At 46.8% G+C, this 13692-nt stretch overlaps 3 protein-coding genes across 3 annotated transcripts; 2 read left to right on the forward strand and 1 right to left on the reverse strand.

Moving 5' to 3' along the window:
• Positions 1 to 4044: 4044 nt before the first annotated feature.
• On the forward strand, positions 4045 to 7047 carry DFL_007204 (uncharacterized protein; the record flags this gene model as incomplete). The annotated part of the gene is made up of 8 exons (XM_067636751.1): positions 4045 to 4099; positions 4162 to 4206; positions 4266 to 4832; positions 4910 to 5257; positions 5315 to 5596; positions 5658 to 6220; positions 6288 to 6760; positions 6831 to 7047. 8 exons carry the CDS (start codon positions 4045 to 4047, stop codon positions 7045 to 7047), a joined length of 2550 nt encoding a protein of 849 aa, XP_067488336.1.
• Positions 7048 to 8157: 1110 nt separating this feature from the next.
• DFL_007205 (uncharacterized protein) lies at positions 8158 to 9700 on the forward strand (the record flags this gene model as incomplete). Its single annotated transcript, XM_067636752.1, has 6 exons — positions 8158 to 8222; positions 8310 to 8359; positions 8426 to 8501; positions 8569 to 8713; positions 8772 to 9116; positions 9185 to 9700. 6 exons carry the CDS (start codon positions 8158 to 8160, stop codon positions 9698 to 9700), a joined length of 1197 nt encoding a protein of 398 aa, XP_067488337.1.
• Positions 9701 to 10228: 528 nt separating this feature from the next.
• Positions 10229 to 13609, reverse strand: DFL_007206 (uncharacterized protein; the record flags this gene model as incomplete). Its single annotated transcript, XM_067636753.1, has 4 exons — positions 10229 to 10427; positions 10528 to 13433; positions 13484 to 13523; positions 13593 to 13609. The coding sequence occupies 4 exons, from the start codon at positions 13607 to 13609 to the stop codon at positions 10229 to 10231; spliced, it is 3162 nt and encodes a 1053-aa protein (XP_067488338.1).
• Between the last annotated feature and the right edge of the window lie 83 nt (positions 13610 to 13692).

The following is a 13692-nucleotide window of genomic DNA, read 5'->3' on the forward strand; positions in this document are numbered from 1 at the left end:
CCAGGAATGGAATATGTAGGAGAAAGGGCCCATCATGTGCGTACTTTCCTAAGAGAGCTTCAGGGGATCTGATATGATAATTGTGGCATACCCGGTGACATGATATCATCTGTGTTCTGGTGGTTTATGGTACGGACTGTTACGAAGCACAAATGTTGGTTTTTGACAGGCCGGTGATACAGCGCTCGCAGGACGGCATGCAGCTTCCCATTGGCCTGATTTACTTTTATCCGCTGATATCGACTGATATATTTGGTACCTGCTGTGCATGTAGGGACATTAATACGAGATTAGAACGGGCACCGTGATCAACAGCTGCAAGCGCAGTCCCAACAATGCAATGGCGTTTTCGAACAACGTCCCACAGCTAAAGATGGCGTTTCGATGGCATAACCTGCTTGGATAGTACGGCTGCAGCCAAGCGACCGAAAACAGTTGGTGGAGTGGACGATAGTTGCCATCGACTGCAGCACCATCGAAAGGGCTTTTGCATTCGATTTGCTATGCAATCACAATCGGTGGAGCTGGAGAGGAGGACTTTGAGGAGAAAATGCTTCCGGCGCTAGTTAATTTCCCCTAATTGCATATTGATGGCTTGAGTTGAAGCTATAGTTCACATGGTATTATAGTTTTCGCCAATCTTGATTAATTGATCAAAGTTGGGGCTCAGAAATCGAGGGCAATCTCCATGGATAAATAATGACGCTTGCGGCTGCAAGCCTCGTCGACAGCAACTGCAGCAGAGATTGGATGTTGGGATCACATGTGCCATTTTTTCTCTCTCTTAAAGTCCAATGGGACCAAGTGGTTAAACAAGCCCTCTCGACCACATATGCATGGGTCAATCGAGGATCGCAGCCGCTGATTCGGGAGGGAAGGTCTATCCCATGCCATGCAAAACCCGGGGAGGCATCCGTTGGCTGCCCGAGAACGGATATTTGGATGCTTTTTCCTGATAGAACTTGGCAGATGGGGTTGGTTCATTCGCTGGGCCACATCTGTAGATAGACACGATATCGAGAGAGAGGGGTACTGTAGACCTTGTATCATCATATGAGAGATCGATCGAGTTGGCTTTTTCATAACAGCTGGGATAAGGTTGCTAATCGTGTTAGGATGGCCTCCTTCCAGAAGCCGTCGAAAAACGATCTAGAAGGCAGCACGAACAAGCTTGGGAACTGAGTTTTCCCCTGTTTGCAAGTACTAGTGGCGTGAACTTTAGTTAAATGTTCAGGCAAGGTTAAGGTTAAGCCGTTTAAAGTTTGTGATTGGAGGTTGATATGATGCATTGATGAGGCATCTGGCTTGGGCCAGAGTACCAATACTAGTATTGTAACAATATAGCAGCACAACAGACCACCGTCATCGGGTTTAATTCAAATTCCTTGCATTGATATTCCGGGAAGAAGGAGTTTTGATTAACCAGAACTACAGCCTTCAAATCGACCGGAGCCAAGGAAGTTAGGAGACTCGAGCAGGCATCTTGAGTTATAGTTAGCGACTGGACAAAAAAAGACCCCACATTTGCGTTCTTCAACTCCTGGAAATGGCACCCTGCGAGAACCAGCTTGTCTAGGCGAAATGGTCTGGTCAGTCTGCAGAATATAGTCTACGTATGCAAAAGTAGCCCCCTAGTCCCTTTTTTTCCCTTCTCCCTTTCGTTCGGGTCCGGATCGCATTGATCCCAAGCGAGTAGGTCTCATAAATCAGCTCTCGAATAAACCCCGAAAGCGACCGGCAGCTATAGCTTCGAGGTAGCTGCGCAAACAGCGAAACAACTACCACATACTACTATATATCTACGTCTGAATATATATCTCTCGATCGGTGCTACTGAAATACGTAGTCAAAAAAAAAAAAAAAAAAAATACCGGGCCGTTATTTCATATTATATTATTATATAAAAACCAGCCGCTAGTTTAACTCCTTTCCTGCCAGCCGACGTCAACCGTGCAGTGAATGTCATTGTTAGCCTATACCCTGACACCCTTTGGTCCCCGTACCTGACCTGTACCTGTACCCACTTCTGTCAACACCTTCCAGGCATTCGCCTTACCTGCGTCGTCCTTGCATGCTAGTCAGGTCGGCTGCCTGGTAATCAAGACAAGCGACTACTAGCTAGCGGCATTTTCCATAGATTGATGCCAATCTTACATGACCTCCAGCTTGACCGCCGCCGGTTGTGAGAAATTTATCTATTCCCTCGGCTTGGTCGTAATCCTTTTGCTTGCAAAGGAAAGGAAAAATACCCGGGAAAGTTATATCTTTCCCTTCGCCGACAATTTTCACAAATTCATCTCGAAATATTACACATTTGGTCCGGTCTTCGATTCGTTTCTCGGCTATGCGCAGCGACTGGTTGGACGACCCTGCACCCGCTCAAACTTCAAACCCCGAACGACCGCCTTGACCTTGGATATCCTTTCGCTCTGATCTACCAAAATCCTGCATCTGTCACTGATTGTGTGACGAAACGACGCTGATACATCTATCTTGAGAGCGGGAATTCCAGGCGAACATTCCAGGCTCCGCACAGCCCACCAGACAGAAGCAAACCGCCTGGTGGCAGGAATCATTATCAGTTCAGGTACCCGCTCCCCATGAGCCGTCAATTTTGCTTGTGTACCTTTCTTTTCTTGATGTCACGCCGAAACGGGCCCTGTTATGGAAAAAACAAAGAGTCCGCTCGTTCTCATATCCAATATCGCAAAATTAGGCTCGCCACCTATTAATAATTCTCCCCTTTCATCTATAATTCCTTGATTAGCCGTGCTGTATTGGTTGTTTGACGGGGAACACCACCGTCAGACCTGTCCTGTGCCCCTCGCTCTTCGAGGCTCGCAATCTAGCCGCTGTGGTCACGCAGGTTTTACCCTCAGGAAAGATTTGCACCAAAAAGGCATGTCTTCAAACAGCCTCCAACAGTAGACCTTGGAGTCACTTGCATTTTACGAAAAGCGCCACTTCATTCTCAGATTATTACTTGCTCCCCTAGCTCGGGCTATTCGTCCAAACTACTGTCATAGACTAACTTAAAGGGCTAGGTATTATATCCGTGTCTCGTTTCTGCATGTTGCCCCACGATTCCGACTATCAGACTTGTTATCAATTTTCGTCCTACTACCGATCCCCAGGATCCATCTCTAACTCCAGCCCTATCCATCCCATCAGATCAAACTGCCCGAGGTGTCTCGCTTTTTAAAAGACCAGCGGCCGACCTCCGACTTTCTCGTCTAGCTCCGCCCTTAACAAAATCTATATCTCACTGTTTCTCGCTAGAAATCAATGTCGTGAAACGTAACAGCCCCTCATCTGGCAAAATCGCACATACCCTCGATTGAAAAGTAACCTTCCTACAACGAGAGAAAGACCACCAAAAATTTCGTACGGCTGGCCCCCTCAAAAATTATACAACCACACCTTCAGAGAGAGAAGTACCAGCCGCCGGTACCAAGTACAATAAATTATATTTGCATGAAAAAGAATTTGAGCATTACGAATATCCTTGGTCGGCTGCTTCTCTTTTCATTTCAATATATTAATTGGTACTCAACTCTTGTGGAGACCCAATTAATCTATTTAACATTCGACTGTTCCTTGTCGAAGAAACAAAAAAAGGAATTTTGCCAACATTTAGTTCATAGCTAGGATTCCGGACAAAGTCACAGTCTACCACTTTCTTCGCTTGGTATACTTTTCATACCTGGTATTCTGGGGTGAAGAACCTAGCCGCTTGACGCAAAGCTCCGTGCTCAAGGATCCGACTTGCTTTTAACGACCGCCTGGGTACCATCCGAGACCCAGTTGGTTCTTAAATCTAGCGGAGGAAGAAATCTACCACATTGTGCTGCTACCATATAATTTCCTTCGGCGGAAGCTTGTTGGGAAGCATAAAAGGTTTCATATCCTCCAATATCTTTGGATCTGATTCGACACTAAATCCTCCTTGCTTTATAAACCTTTTTATTTATTTTATTTTACCAATTCTATCGATCTGGGATATACCGTCGGTAGAAGAGCTGTTGCTACTTCCATCGTCCAATCATGCAGAACATCACCTTTGCCCCTTCGGAGAACTTTCCTAGTTCGAGTCAGAAGAGTAGGTTATGCCCGAGGTATCATATACAAACAAGTTCTTTGTTAATACTTTCCCTCTGGTAGATTATGTATTCGTAGACGAACATAACCGCCACAAGCGGTTAAAAGGTACTTGCTCTATACGTTCCTAAAAGCACGACGGAGTCATCTACTAACACTTCATATAGTAATGCGGGCATGCGAAGGCTGCCGTCGTCGCAAGATAAAATGTGACGCTGCAACAACAAACACATGGCCTTGTTCTGCCTGCAAAAGACTAAAGCTCACATGTGTTCCCCCGACTATGCAATTCGATAAGGGCTTCCAGACACAAACTATTGACTTCAGAGACGATGTTGATGGTCATTCCAGTGGTGAGGAAGACTACCTGCCACCCCAACAACAGGTACCTACTCAGGGATTTCTCAGGAGATCCACGAGCACGGGAAGTTTACCTCATTACGTTGGAAGGGACCATTTCGGTGTAAGGCCTGCAGCACAGCTACAAGTTGCGCCGCATACGTCTTTTATGCCTGGGTTATATAGTAATCCTGCGCAGACGCTTCCTGTGGATACATCTGTGGATTTTAATCCTAGCAATCTGTATACGACGCCCCCACCGACTATTCAGCAGCAGATACCGGGGACTGGGGCATCGCATGCGAGTTGGCGGTCTGAGAGTCCTGTGACGACGTTTAATACTGCAGGAGTTCAGGAAGTTCTTGGACAGTTGAAGATTGAAGATACAGGCGTTGGTATGTACATCGGCCCTGGGAGGTTGAATCTTAGAGATATATACTAATTTTCTTTCTTTTCTTTTTTTTCTTTCTAGCATCCTACATTCACTCCCAGAGTCGAGAAATAGCAGCTCGTCCAGCAGTCGACGAAACACTAGAAGACTATGAAGTAAACCCTATCTTCAATCCTGGCATTCACGACTACGCCGTTCGCATACCGCCAGAAGAGATGCCGACTGACGAAGAGGCGCTTGCCCTTTTTGACATCTTCTTCTCTGATGTACATCCTTATCTCCCTGTCGTAAACAAGAATGCGTTTTATAGACAGTGGCATGGGTCTCGTCACTCGATATCCCCGTTGTTGCTGGAAGCGATACTTGCTTGTGCTGGGAGGATATCTAATAATCCCAAAGTCGGGTTGAAGTGGCTGAATATGGCCTCGAGTGAGTTCTTCATCTTATATCTAAATGCGGGAGAGTTATTTACAAACATATGATTAGAACATTTGGATTGCTTCTTCGATGTACCACGAATAAGCACGATCCAGGCTTTGTTGCTTTTATTGAAAGCAAGAGAAAGTGCACCACAGCGCGGATACTTCTTCAGATCATACATCTCGATCGTTACGATGATGGCGATGGCCCGGGATCTGGGGCTCGACAAGCACGCCGACTTGCACAAGAACGGATCAGACTGTCTCGATGGCCCTATAGAATGCCTGACCAAGACTAAAGTTTGGCAGGCATGCTTTATGCTGGAGTTTATGGTTTGCGCACCTCAAGGTCTGTGGTTGAAATCCCGTTTCGACTACGTTTGAATTTTTTTTTTTAATTAAAATGTTAGGTCGCCATGTAATGGCCAGTGATCCAACTACCATCGACATCCCAGCTTCGTCTTCTGTCTTGGACATGAGTGACAAGGAACTTACAGTTCACATGAACTTCTCATACTTTGTCGAACTTCTGAAGCTCATCCGTCGTATCAACGACGTCTTCGCCAGGTTAAAAGCGACTGGCGCAAACTGGGCAGGTGACCCGGAGTTCCTCTCATGTGGCCCCAGTTTCGATAATTGGCTATATACTCTACCATCGCACCTCCAGATTGATGTTCCCACTGATCCTAACATGCCAATGGAACCCGTGCTTACTCATTATGCGGGGAACTTGCTAATTTATGGATATCTCGCGAGAATTATGTTCCACCGCCCTGCTCTTGCTTTCGCGAGGAACTTCACGGCTACGGGGCAGTGGAGGATGCATTTGAGAGCTTGTTATGATTCGTCGAGAAAGGCTTGTAGGTTGACAGAAGCTGTTATGGATCAGTATGGAATCCGGGGACTACAGTGCATGCTTCGAGGGATTAACTTTACGATTTATGCAATGTTGACTTGTACTATGGTTAACCTGGTGAGTTCAATAACTTAGGATACATTTGTTTTTGTTTCCTTCGAGTGCTAATGTGTGGCTGTTTTAGGTTGCTGCGACTTGCCCGGACCATGAATTCAACTCTGATGCTAGAGAGTACTTCAGCCGCGCCATGCGTATCCTTGAAGTTTGCATTGACATCTCAGCGAGCATGGAAACCCGAGCTCAAATCGAAGCCCTCCGTGCCGCATTCTCACAAGATGTCACACAACCTTTCGTCTTAAACTCGAATTTCCCATTCTACTCATCACCAAGCACGCATCAAATGTCTCCTGCTGCATCCGCGGGATCATACTCGCCTGTCGAGATCACTAGATCGCCGTTGTCCAGTAGCCTTAGCGCACCGATTAACCCATCAAGGGTTACGATTTCCCCGCCGAGTTCGGAGAGGGGAGAGTCGCCGAATCCAACGTTGGTGATGATGCAACAGCAGGGTACGCCGCCAGTTGTGCACCCGGTGCCGAGGAAGTCGATGCATCATGGGCCGCAACAAGAAGGGTGGAATCCGCAGAGGATTTTTGAGTATGTAAACCTCTTCACTAAAGTCACTGTACTAAGACCGATAGATGCTGACCGCTACCCTTTTGAACAGACATTGGAACACTGGATTCCCTGGTTTGGCATCTGCGCCTCTACCGCCGTCGACGTTGCCGACGGTGCCGGAGAATGGATTGGTAGAGGGGCTGATGCCTCCGACGAGTACTTACTTCCAACCGTCGATACCGGTTGTTACGCCGGATGTGTGGCAGAATACTGTTGCGCATGTATTCGCTGGGACGAAGCGGTCGTGGCAGTATGCTAGCCAGTGATTGTGTGATACCTACTTATACTTGCAAGCAAGCAAGCAAGCATATATATACTTGAGTGGTATAGAGGTACTTAATTGGTTCGGCCTTGGATGTTATGCTTTTGAGGAATTTAATATGGATCTCTTGGGTCGATCGGTGAAGAGTCGAGGAGGGTTTAATATTTGGAGGGGTTTATGATACCTATGGCTTTTTTTTTTTTATTTTTATTTTTTTTAAAAAAAACGATATTGGTTTTTCTTCTTTTATTTTTGGATTACGGGCTGTTGTATTAGATGTAATGTGTATTAGTAGGATCATTTTTTTTGGAGTGATAGAAGGCCTTGATCTCGATATCGATCGATATATTTCAAGTATTATCCCAGTACGAAAGGGTAGAGTTCCTGTTGGAATCCTTGACGTTCGAATTCACGCAGGCCCCAAACTTAAACATACTGAATAAAAGAAAGAAAGAAACATAGCGAGAAAGAAAAGAGAAGAGAGGGACATTTGATATTGGCAATTCTTCGAGCATTACTTGCTCGGCTGAGCCGACGGGCGACAATGGTGGGTCTCTCTCCACAACGTTATGAAATATGAACTGGTACCAGCCTCTGTAAACCAGCCAAGTCTGTAAGCCAGCCCTGTAAGCCAACTTGTAGTCCCCAATTCCCCCGCAAGCAGTAGTCAGAAATCGACAGCTTGCAGCTTATTACATGTACATACTTACTCCAGCTAAAGTGTGGCGCAATTGGAGTCCCCGAAGCTACACACAAACTCGGCTACCGAAAATCCGTGGCAGAGAAATCCCAACAACTTCACAACATTCACTGTGAAACTCTCTCTCTCGCTGGTTCGCGATAGCTTCAGTCCGAGCTCGGAGTCCGGTGTCCTATTATATTTTGTTAGTTCGTAAGCCAATTGCAAGTAAGTAGACTCTCTATATAAAGAGGTGGCCTGGCATGCATGATCACAAGTCTGCAAACCACGACACAGACAATTCCCCCACCCCAACTTAACTACCTCTAACTGACACCAACAACCAACCAAGCTACTTTTTGAAAACATCAGACAGGTTTTGAGAGAGAACAACTTTTTACCTCGATACCGATCGATTTTTTGAAGTTTTCCAAGATGTCTGAAAAGCCAGTTGTCTACATTGCCGCTGTATCTAGGACGCCAATTGGTGGTTTCCAAGGGTGAGTATCTCCTCCCTACTTTTGCTTCGCGGTTATAGGTGCACTGAGAAGCAGACATGCTAACCCCCCCTCTCTATGATATTGTAGCTCCGTCTCCACCCTCAATGCTATCCAACTAGGATCGCACGCTATCAAGAGTATGCCAATGGCCCGATAATACCATCTTCGCCTGATTTTAGAGCTAACCAATTGCTCTTCTCCAGCTGCCCTTGCCAAGGTCCCTAGTGTCAAGCCAGAGGAGGTTGAGGAGGTTTTCTTTGGAAATGTCTTGTCCGCTGGGTATGCCTCAGAAACACCATCTTCGGTTTAATACGCGGTATACTGATGACGATGATAATTTGTGTAGTCTCGGCCAGAACCCCGCTAGACAGTGCGCCCTCGGAGCTGGACTCTCCAACACTGTCGTCGCCACCACTGTCAACAAGGTCTGCGCATCTGGAATGAAGGCTATCATTCTCGGTGCCCAGACAATCTTGACTGGCAATGCAGATGTATGTGTCTTTCCCCGATATATCCTTTCTCCAAAAGCTAATAAAGAAAAACCATTAGATCGTCATTGCGGGCGGCACAGAGAGCATGTCCAACGTTCCATACTACTCCCACAGCCTACGAACCGGTGCTCGTTTCGGAAACCAGAGTTTGATAGATGGAATCCTCAAGGATGGTTTGACGGACGCGTACGATGATGTACATATGGGATTAGCCGCTGAAGAGTGTGCTGAAGACTATAGTATTGATCGTGTAGCTCAGGATGAATATGCTATCAAGAGCTATCAGAAAGCCCAGGAGGCGCAGAAGAATGGACTTTTTGATAAGGAGATCGCACCGATTACTGTTCCGGGACCGCGTGGGAAGCCTGCTGTTACGGTTACTGCCGATGATGAGGCGAAGAATGTGGGTAGCGCTCCTCCTTCCTTTTGAAATCTTGATAGGGAGTTGCTGACTAGTTGGTGGTTTTATAGTTGATTGTCGAGAAGCTGAGATCCGTGAAGCCGGCATTCAAGCCTAACGGCGGAACTGTCACCGCTCCAAACGCCTCCCCCCTCTCCGACGGTGCAGCTGCAGTCGTCTTGGTCTCCGAAGCCAAACTAAAGGAACTCAAGCTCCAACCCGTCGCCAAAATCCTCGGCTGGGGTGACGCCGCCCACAAGCCCAGTAAATTCACCACAGCCCCCGCCCTCGCCATCCCAAAAGCTCTCAAACACGCCGGCAAATCCCAGGGTGACATCGAATACTTTGAAATCAACGAAGCCTTCTCCGTCGTCGCCCTTGCAAACCTAAAGTTGTTAGATATTGATCCTGAAAAGGTTAATGTTCACGGTGGTGCCGTCGCTTTGGGTCATCCGCTTGGTGCTTCCGGTGCCAGAGTCGTTGCTACGCTACTTGGTGTTTTGGAGGCAAGGGATGCCAAGTTGGGTTGTGCGGGTATTTGTAATGGAGGCGGTGGAGCTACGGCGATTGTCATTGAGAGGATTTAGGATGTCTTTGATATACACGGGCGTCGGAAGCCGCCGAGGGACGATGAAACTGGTGGGCGACGTTGGAAGGGGAAAGGGGTGGATCGTTCAACTATTGGCGGCGGCGGGGACTTCAGCTAGAACTCTGACCCCCGCCGCCGGCTCGATAGAGGTTTGATACCCTTAGACGATAGTAGTTTTGTGCATTTACTGCATTTAGCATGCAGCATAACATAGAAAAAGACTATGAGCTTGAGACTAGAGGGCTCTTTTTGAAGTTTCAAGGCGGTTGACTGCTTTTGGAATTAGAGATATGTATAATCCACGAAGGAAGAAAAAAAAATAATAATACTAGAAGGAGAAATACATATTTCGGTACTCATGATTCGTTCATATAGGTATAAAATAGTGCTATGTTTACATAGAATATCGTACATCTACCCCTTCTAAGAGAAAACTCCTGCAAAGATGCATTTTATACTACATCAGTTGCAAACCATCCTTTCTTTCTCTTTACAAAACCTTGCCAAATGAAAGAGGAATGGGAGCTCACTTCCTCTTGTTCTTCTTAGAAGACTTGGTAGAACTCATTTCCTTCTCATAGATCTCTGCTGCTGATTCTCCGACTTTCCTCTTTACTTGTTTTGAAGATTTGACGCTAATTGTCGTACTCCTTCCGGTGCCATTGCCGCCGGCAACTTGTTGTTCCGCATCATCCCATTCTCCGGAGGCGGAGGGGATTTCATACCTATCAACGCTTAAATGTTAGCACTCTAGATCCCAGTCTACTAAAGACACTACAGTTGAAAAAAAAAAAAAATAAGGAAAGAAAAGAAAAAAAAACCTACTTCTGCAAATCCAAAGCATTAATCAACTCCCTCTGCTTCTCCCTCAATGCAATCTTAACCTCATCGGCACCTTCCTCCAAATCCTCTTCCAAAGTCTGCTCCAACGGCTTCAACCTCTTCGCCACATCTGCCATCTCCTCGTCTTCATCACCATCAATAGCCTCTTCAGCACCAACTTTCTTCCTTCCATGGTGTTCAGCCGGTAACGTCTCCTCGATAGCTTGCGAAACAATCCCTCCAAGTGCGGTAGAAACTTTTCTCATGATCTTTACAAACATGGCTAGAACTTGTTGGTTGGGGAGGTTTAATTCCTTCTCTACGTCTTCTGTTGTTTTCTTTTGGAGACCTATGGCTAGTAGGATGGCGCTTTGGACGCCGGAGAGTTTGGCGGTCGAGGGGAGTTTTCCGGTGAAGTAGAGGGATGCGATTAAGGGGACTAAATCGGTGATGACGTGGTGGTCTAGCATGTTGTTTGCATAGGATTCTAGTCTCTTTAGATCGAACGGTGAGAATTGTTCGTCAAGTTGTTCTTTTCGTAGAGGTATTGTTGGGGTATCTGTTAATGCTGCGCCGGCAGTGGCGGATTCCATGATTGATAGGGATTGTACCGATGAGAATGCCCTGAATTGGTATGCTAAGAGGTTGATGAATCTCTTGTGGAAGTCCTTTGCAAATGCACCGAGCCATTCTTTATCCTTTTCTGCAAGTGTCTTGAGCATAACGCAGGTATGTTCTCCCGTCAGTTCGTTAGCGGTTTGACGGAGGTATACCGGTGCGAAACCTGCTTTCTTCCAGAATCGGTGGAGTTGGTTTGTTAGACCGTATGATACGCCTAAGTAATCCAGTTCGTCTGGTCTCTTTTCGTTAAGGCGGAGTAGCAGTGGTGGCATGGCGTTCATCTCCCTGACTGCGACTTTATCGGTTGTTAAAGAAGCGTCTTCGAGTTCCTCATCTGTTACTCTGATCATTTTCTCGTCGATATAACTATCGTTCTCATCCAAACTGGCGAATCTCCCTTCATAAAACTCTTGGAGAAGCTGGAGGGCTTTGGAACCGTAGCCCATTTTTGTATATTCTGGGTTTACGGCGATACGGACTACTCTTGCGCCCGATAGAGTTGCAAAGTCTTCGTCTTGGAATTGTTGGGTTACGAGCCAGGGGATTAAATCACCATCTGCGCGCTGTCCGCGACCGAGTTGGTTCATTACTGATTGTTTCGAGATTTGACCTTCCAGAGCTACTTGTATTACGCAGAGTGGTTCTGGAATTTCCTTGGAGTTTGGATCGATTGGAGGGAGAAGAACGAAGAGTTGGTGGGCGGGTGCGTCGCTCATAAGTTGGAGATCGTTAGGGGAGTTCTTGTAATGACTTGCGACGTAGAGTGCCATCATGTTTTGAAGGAATGCTTCGCAAACTTTGTTGTATGAGAATAAAGTATCTCGGTTTACATTGTACAGCTGGCATTCGTCCGGGTGGGGGCAGCCCTTGATGTTGGATTTTCGAGGAAGGGTGGCGTTTAAGCAGAGGAGTTTGTTCAACCATTCTTCGACTGAATCCCCGGGGGCGTAACGGATTGGTTCGTTTAACACTATCTCTTGAAGTTGGCGGCCGCCCGGGACGCCGTTGGCTTTGGAATCGGTGGCTTTATTGGTGTTCCGGGATTGTTCGCGCAATTGCTGGATGAGCTTGAGGGAAAGGGATCGACCTGTGCCTTCGTAGCCGTTGATGGTGGAGGCCATGAAGACGAGGTATGGGCCCAGGAGGTTTCGAACGAGAGGGAGTGGGATGGCGGCGGCTTCATCGATTACTACTAGTTCTGCTTGCCCTAGGACATGTGCGTCTGCGGGTTGGATGTACTGGATTGTCTGTCTGTGCTGGCGAAAGATGTTGACTCTGACGATGGCTTTGTTGAAGTCCGGATTTGTGGATTGGACGATGTTATAGTCGAGGTGGTCGGTGTAGCCTAGAGCGTCGAAACCTTTGAATATGAACTGGAAGAGAGTTTTCAAATTCTCCGGGCTAGGGGAGGTTATGAAGATGTTGGAGTAGCCGTATGCTACTGCTGCGGCGATTGCGACACCGAGTGCTGCGGACTTTCCTCGTCCACGGCCGGCTGTTAATGTCACTGTGCTTCGGAGGGTCTTTTCCGTTATCGCTTTGATAAAGGTTAACAGCGCCTGAGCTTGGTCGGCTGTTTTTGCCAGGTTAACCAGTGAGGATGTAGGCTGGACATCTGCGACTAATTCCTTCACCGCATCCAGTTCCTTCTTTGATTTCGAATCTTTGTCGTCCGCGGATACCGGGGGTAATTGCTTGACATGTCGGGCGCCTGATATCGGTAGTACGTTCATTTCGTCGTCGATAACCAAACAGCTCTGACAATCTCCAAGCGATAATATAAACCGTTCGTTAAACCTCGCCACCACATCGCCATGAGCCTCAGTCCTATACCGACTATGAACATCCATAGTCATCGTATACAACTGCTTCAAACTCGTCATCGTCTTCAGCAGCATAATAACCAACCCACCCCCCTCCACAGTTTCAATCGTCCTCGCCAGCAGATTAGGTGTAATCGCCTCAAAATCCTGAAGAATACACATTCCGTACGTATTTCCCAAAATCTTCTCCGTCTCTTTATAGTATACATATCTAATATCCTGAGAGCTGACGAAGAGCTCGAAGGGGTCTTCGGAGTTTGCCTCACGGATACCGCGTTTTATTTCCTTTTTTATCTTTGCTTCTCGCTTTTTGCGGTGGCTGGTGAAGCCGATTAGTTTGTGCTTGTAGGCCCATAGTACCGATCGGTTTTGTTTGATGTCGACGTGGGAGAGGATGTAGTGTAGATGGACGATGACGTCCTTGGCGCGGTCGCCGACGACGATGAAGAAGGATCGTTTCTTTTCCTGTTTGGGACTTAGTATTTAGTGATATATATATACGATTACAGACGTACCTGAACTCCATTTCGTATCAGCGCCGTGATGCGCTTGTCACTGTTGATACGATATTTTTGTGAGTATGATAATCTGGAAATGGTAGTGGATCTGAAGGGGGAATCGTACAGTTCTTTCTTAACCATGGTTAAGAGAGTTATGCGATCGCGGATTTAGTTAGAGATCTTCAATTGGTCGGCATAGAGTGGAGAGATTTCGAGGTAATCGC

The sequence above is a fragment of the Arthrobotrys flagrans genome, assembly GCF_004000055.1.
Source record: "Arthrobotrys flagrans strain CBS H-5679 chromosome Unknown unitig_8, whole genome shotgun sequence".
Taxonomy (NCBI): Eukaryota; Fungi; Ascomycota; class Orbiliomycetes; order Orbiliales; family Orbiliaceae; genus Arthrobotrys; species Arthrobotrys flagrans.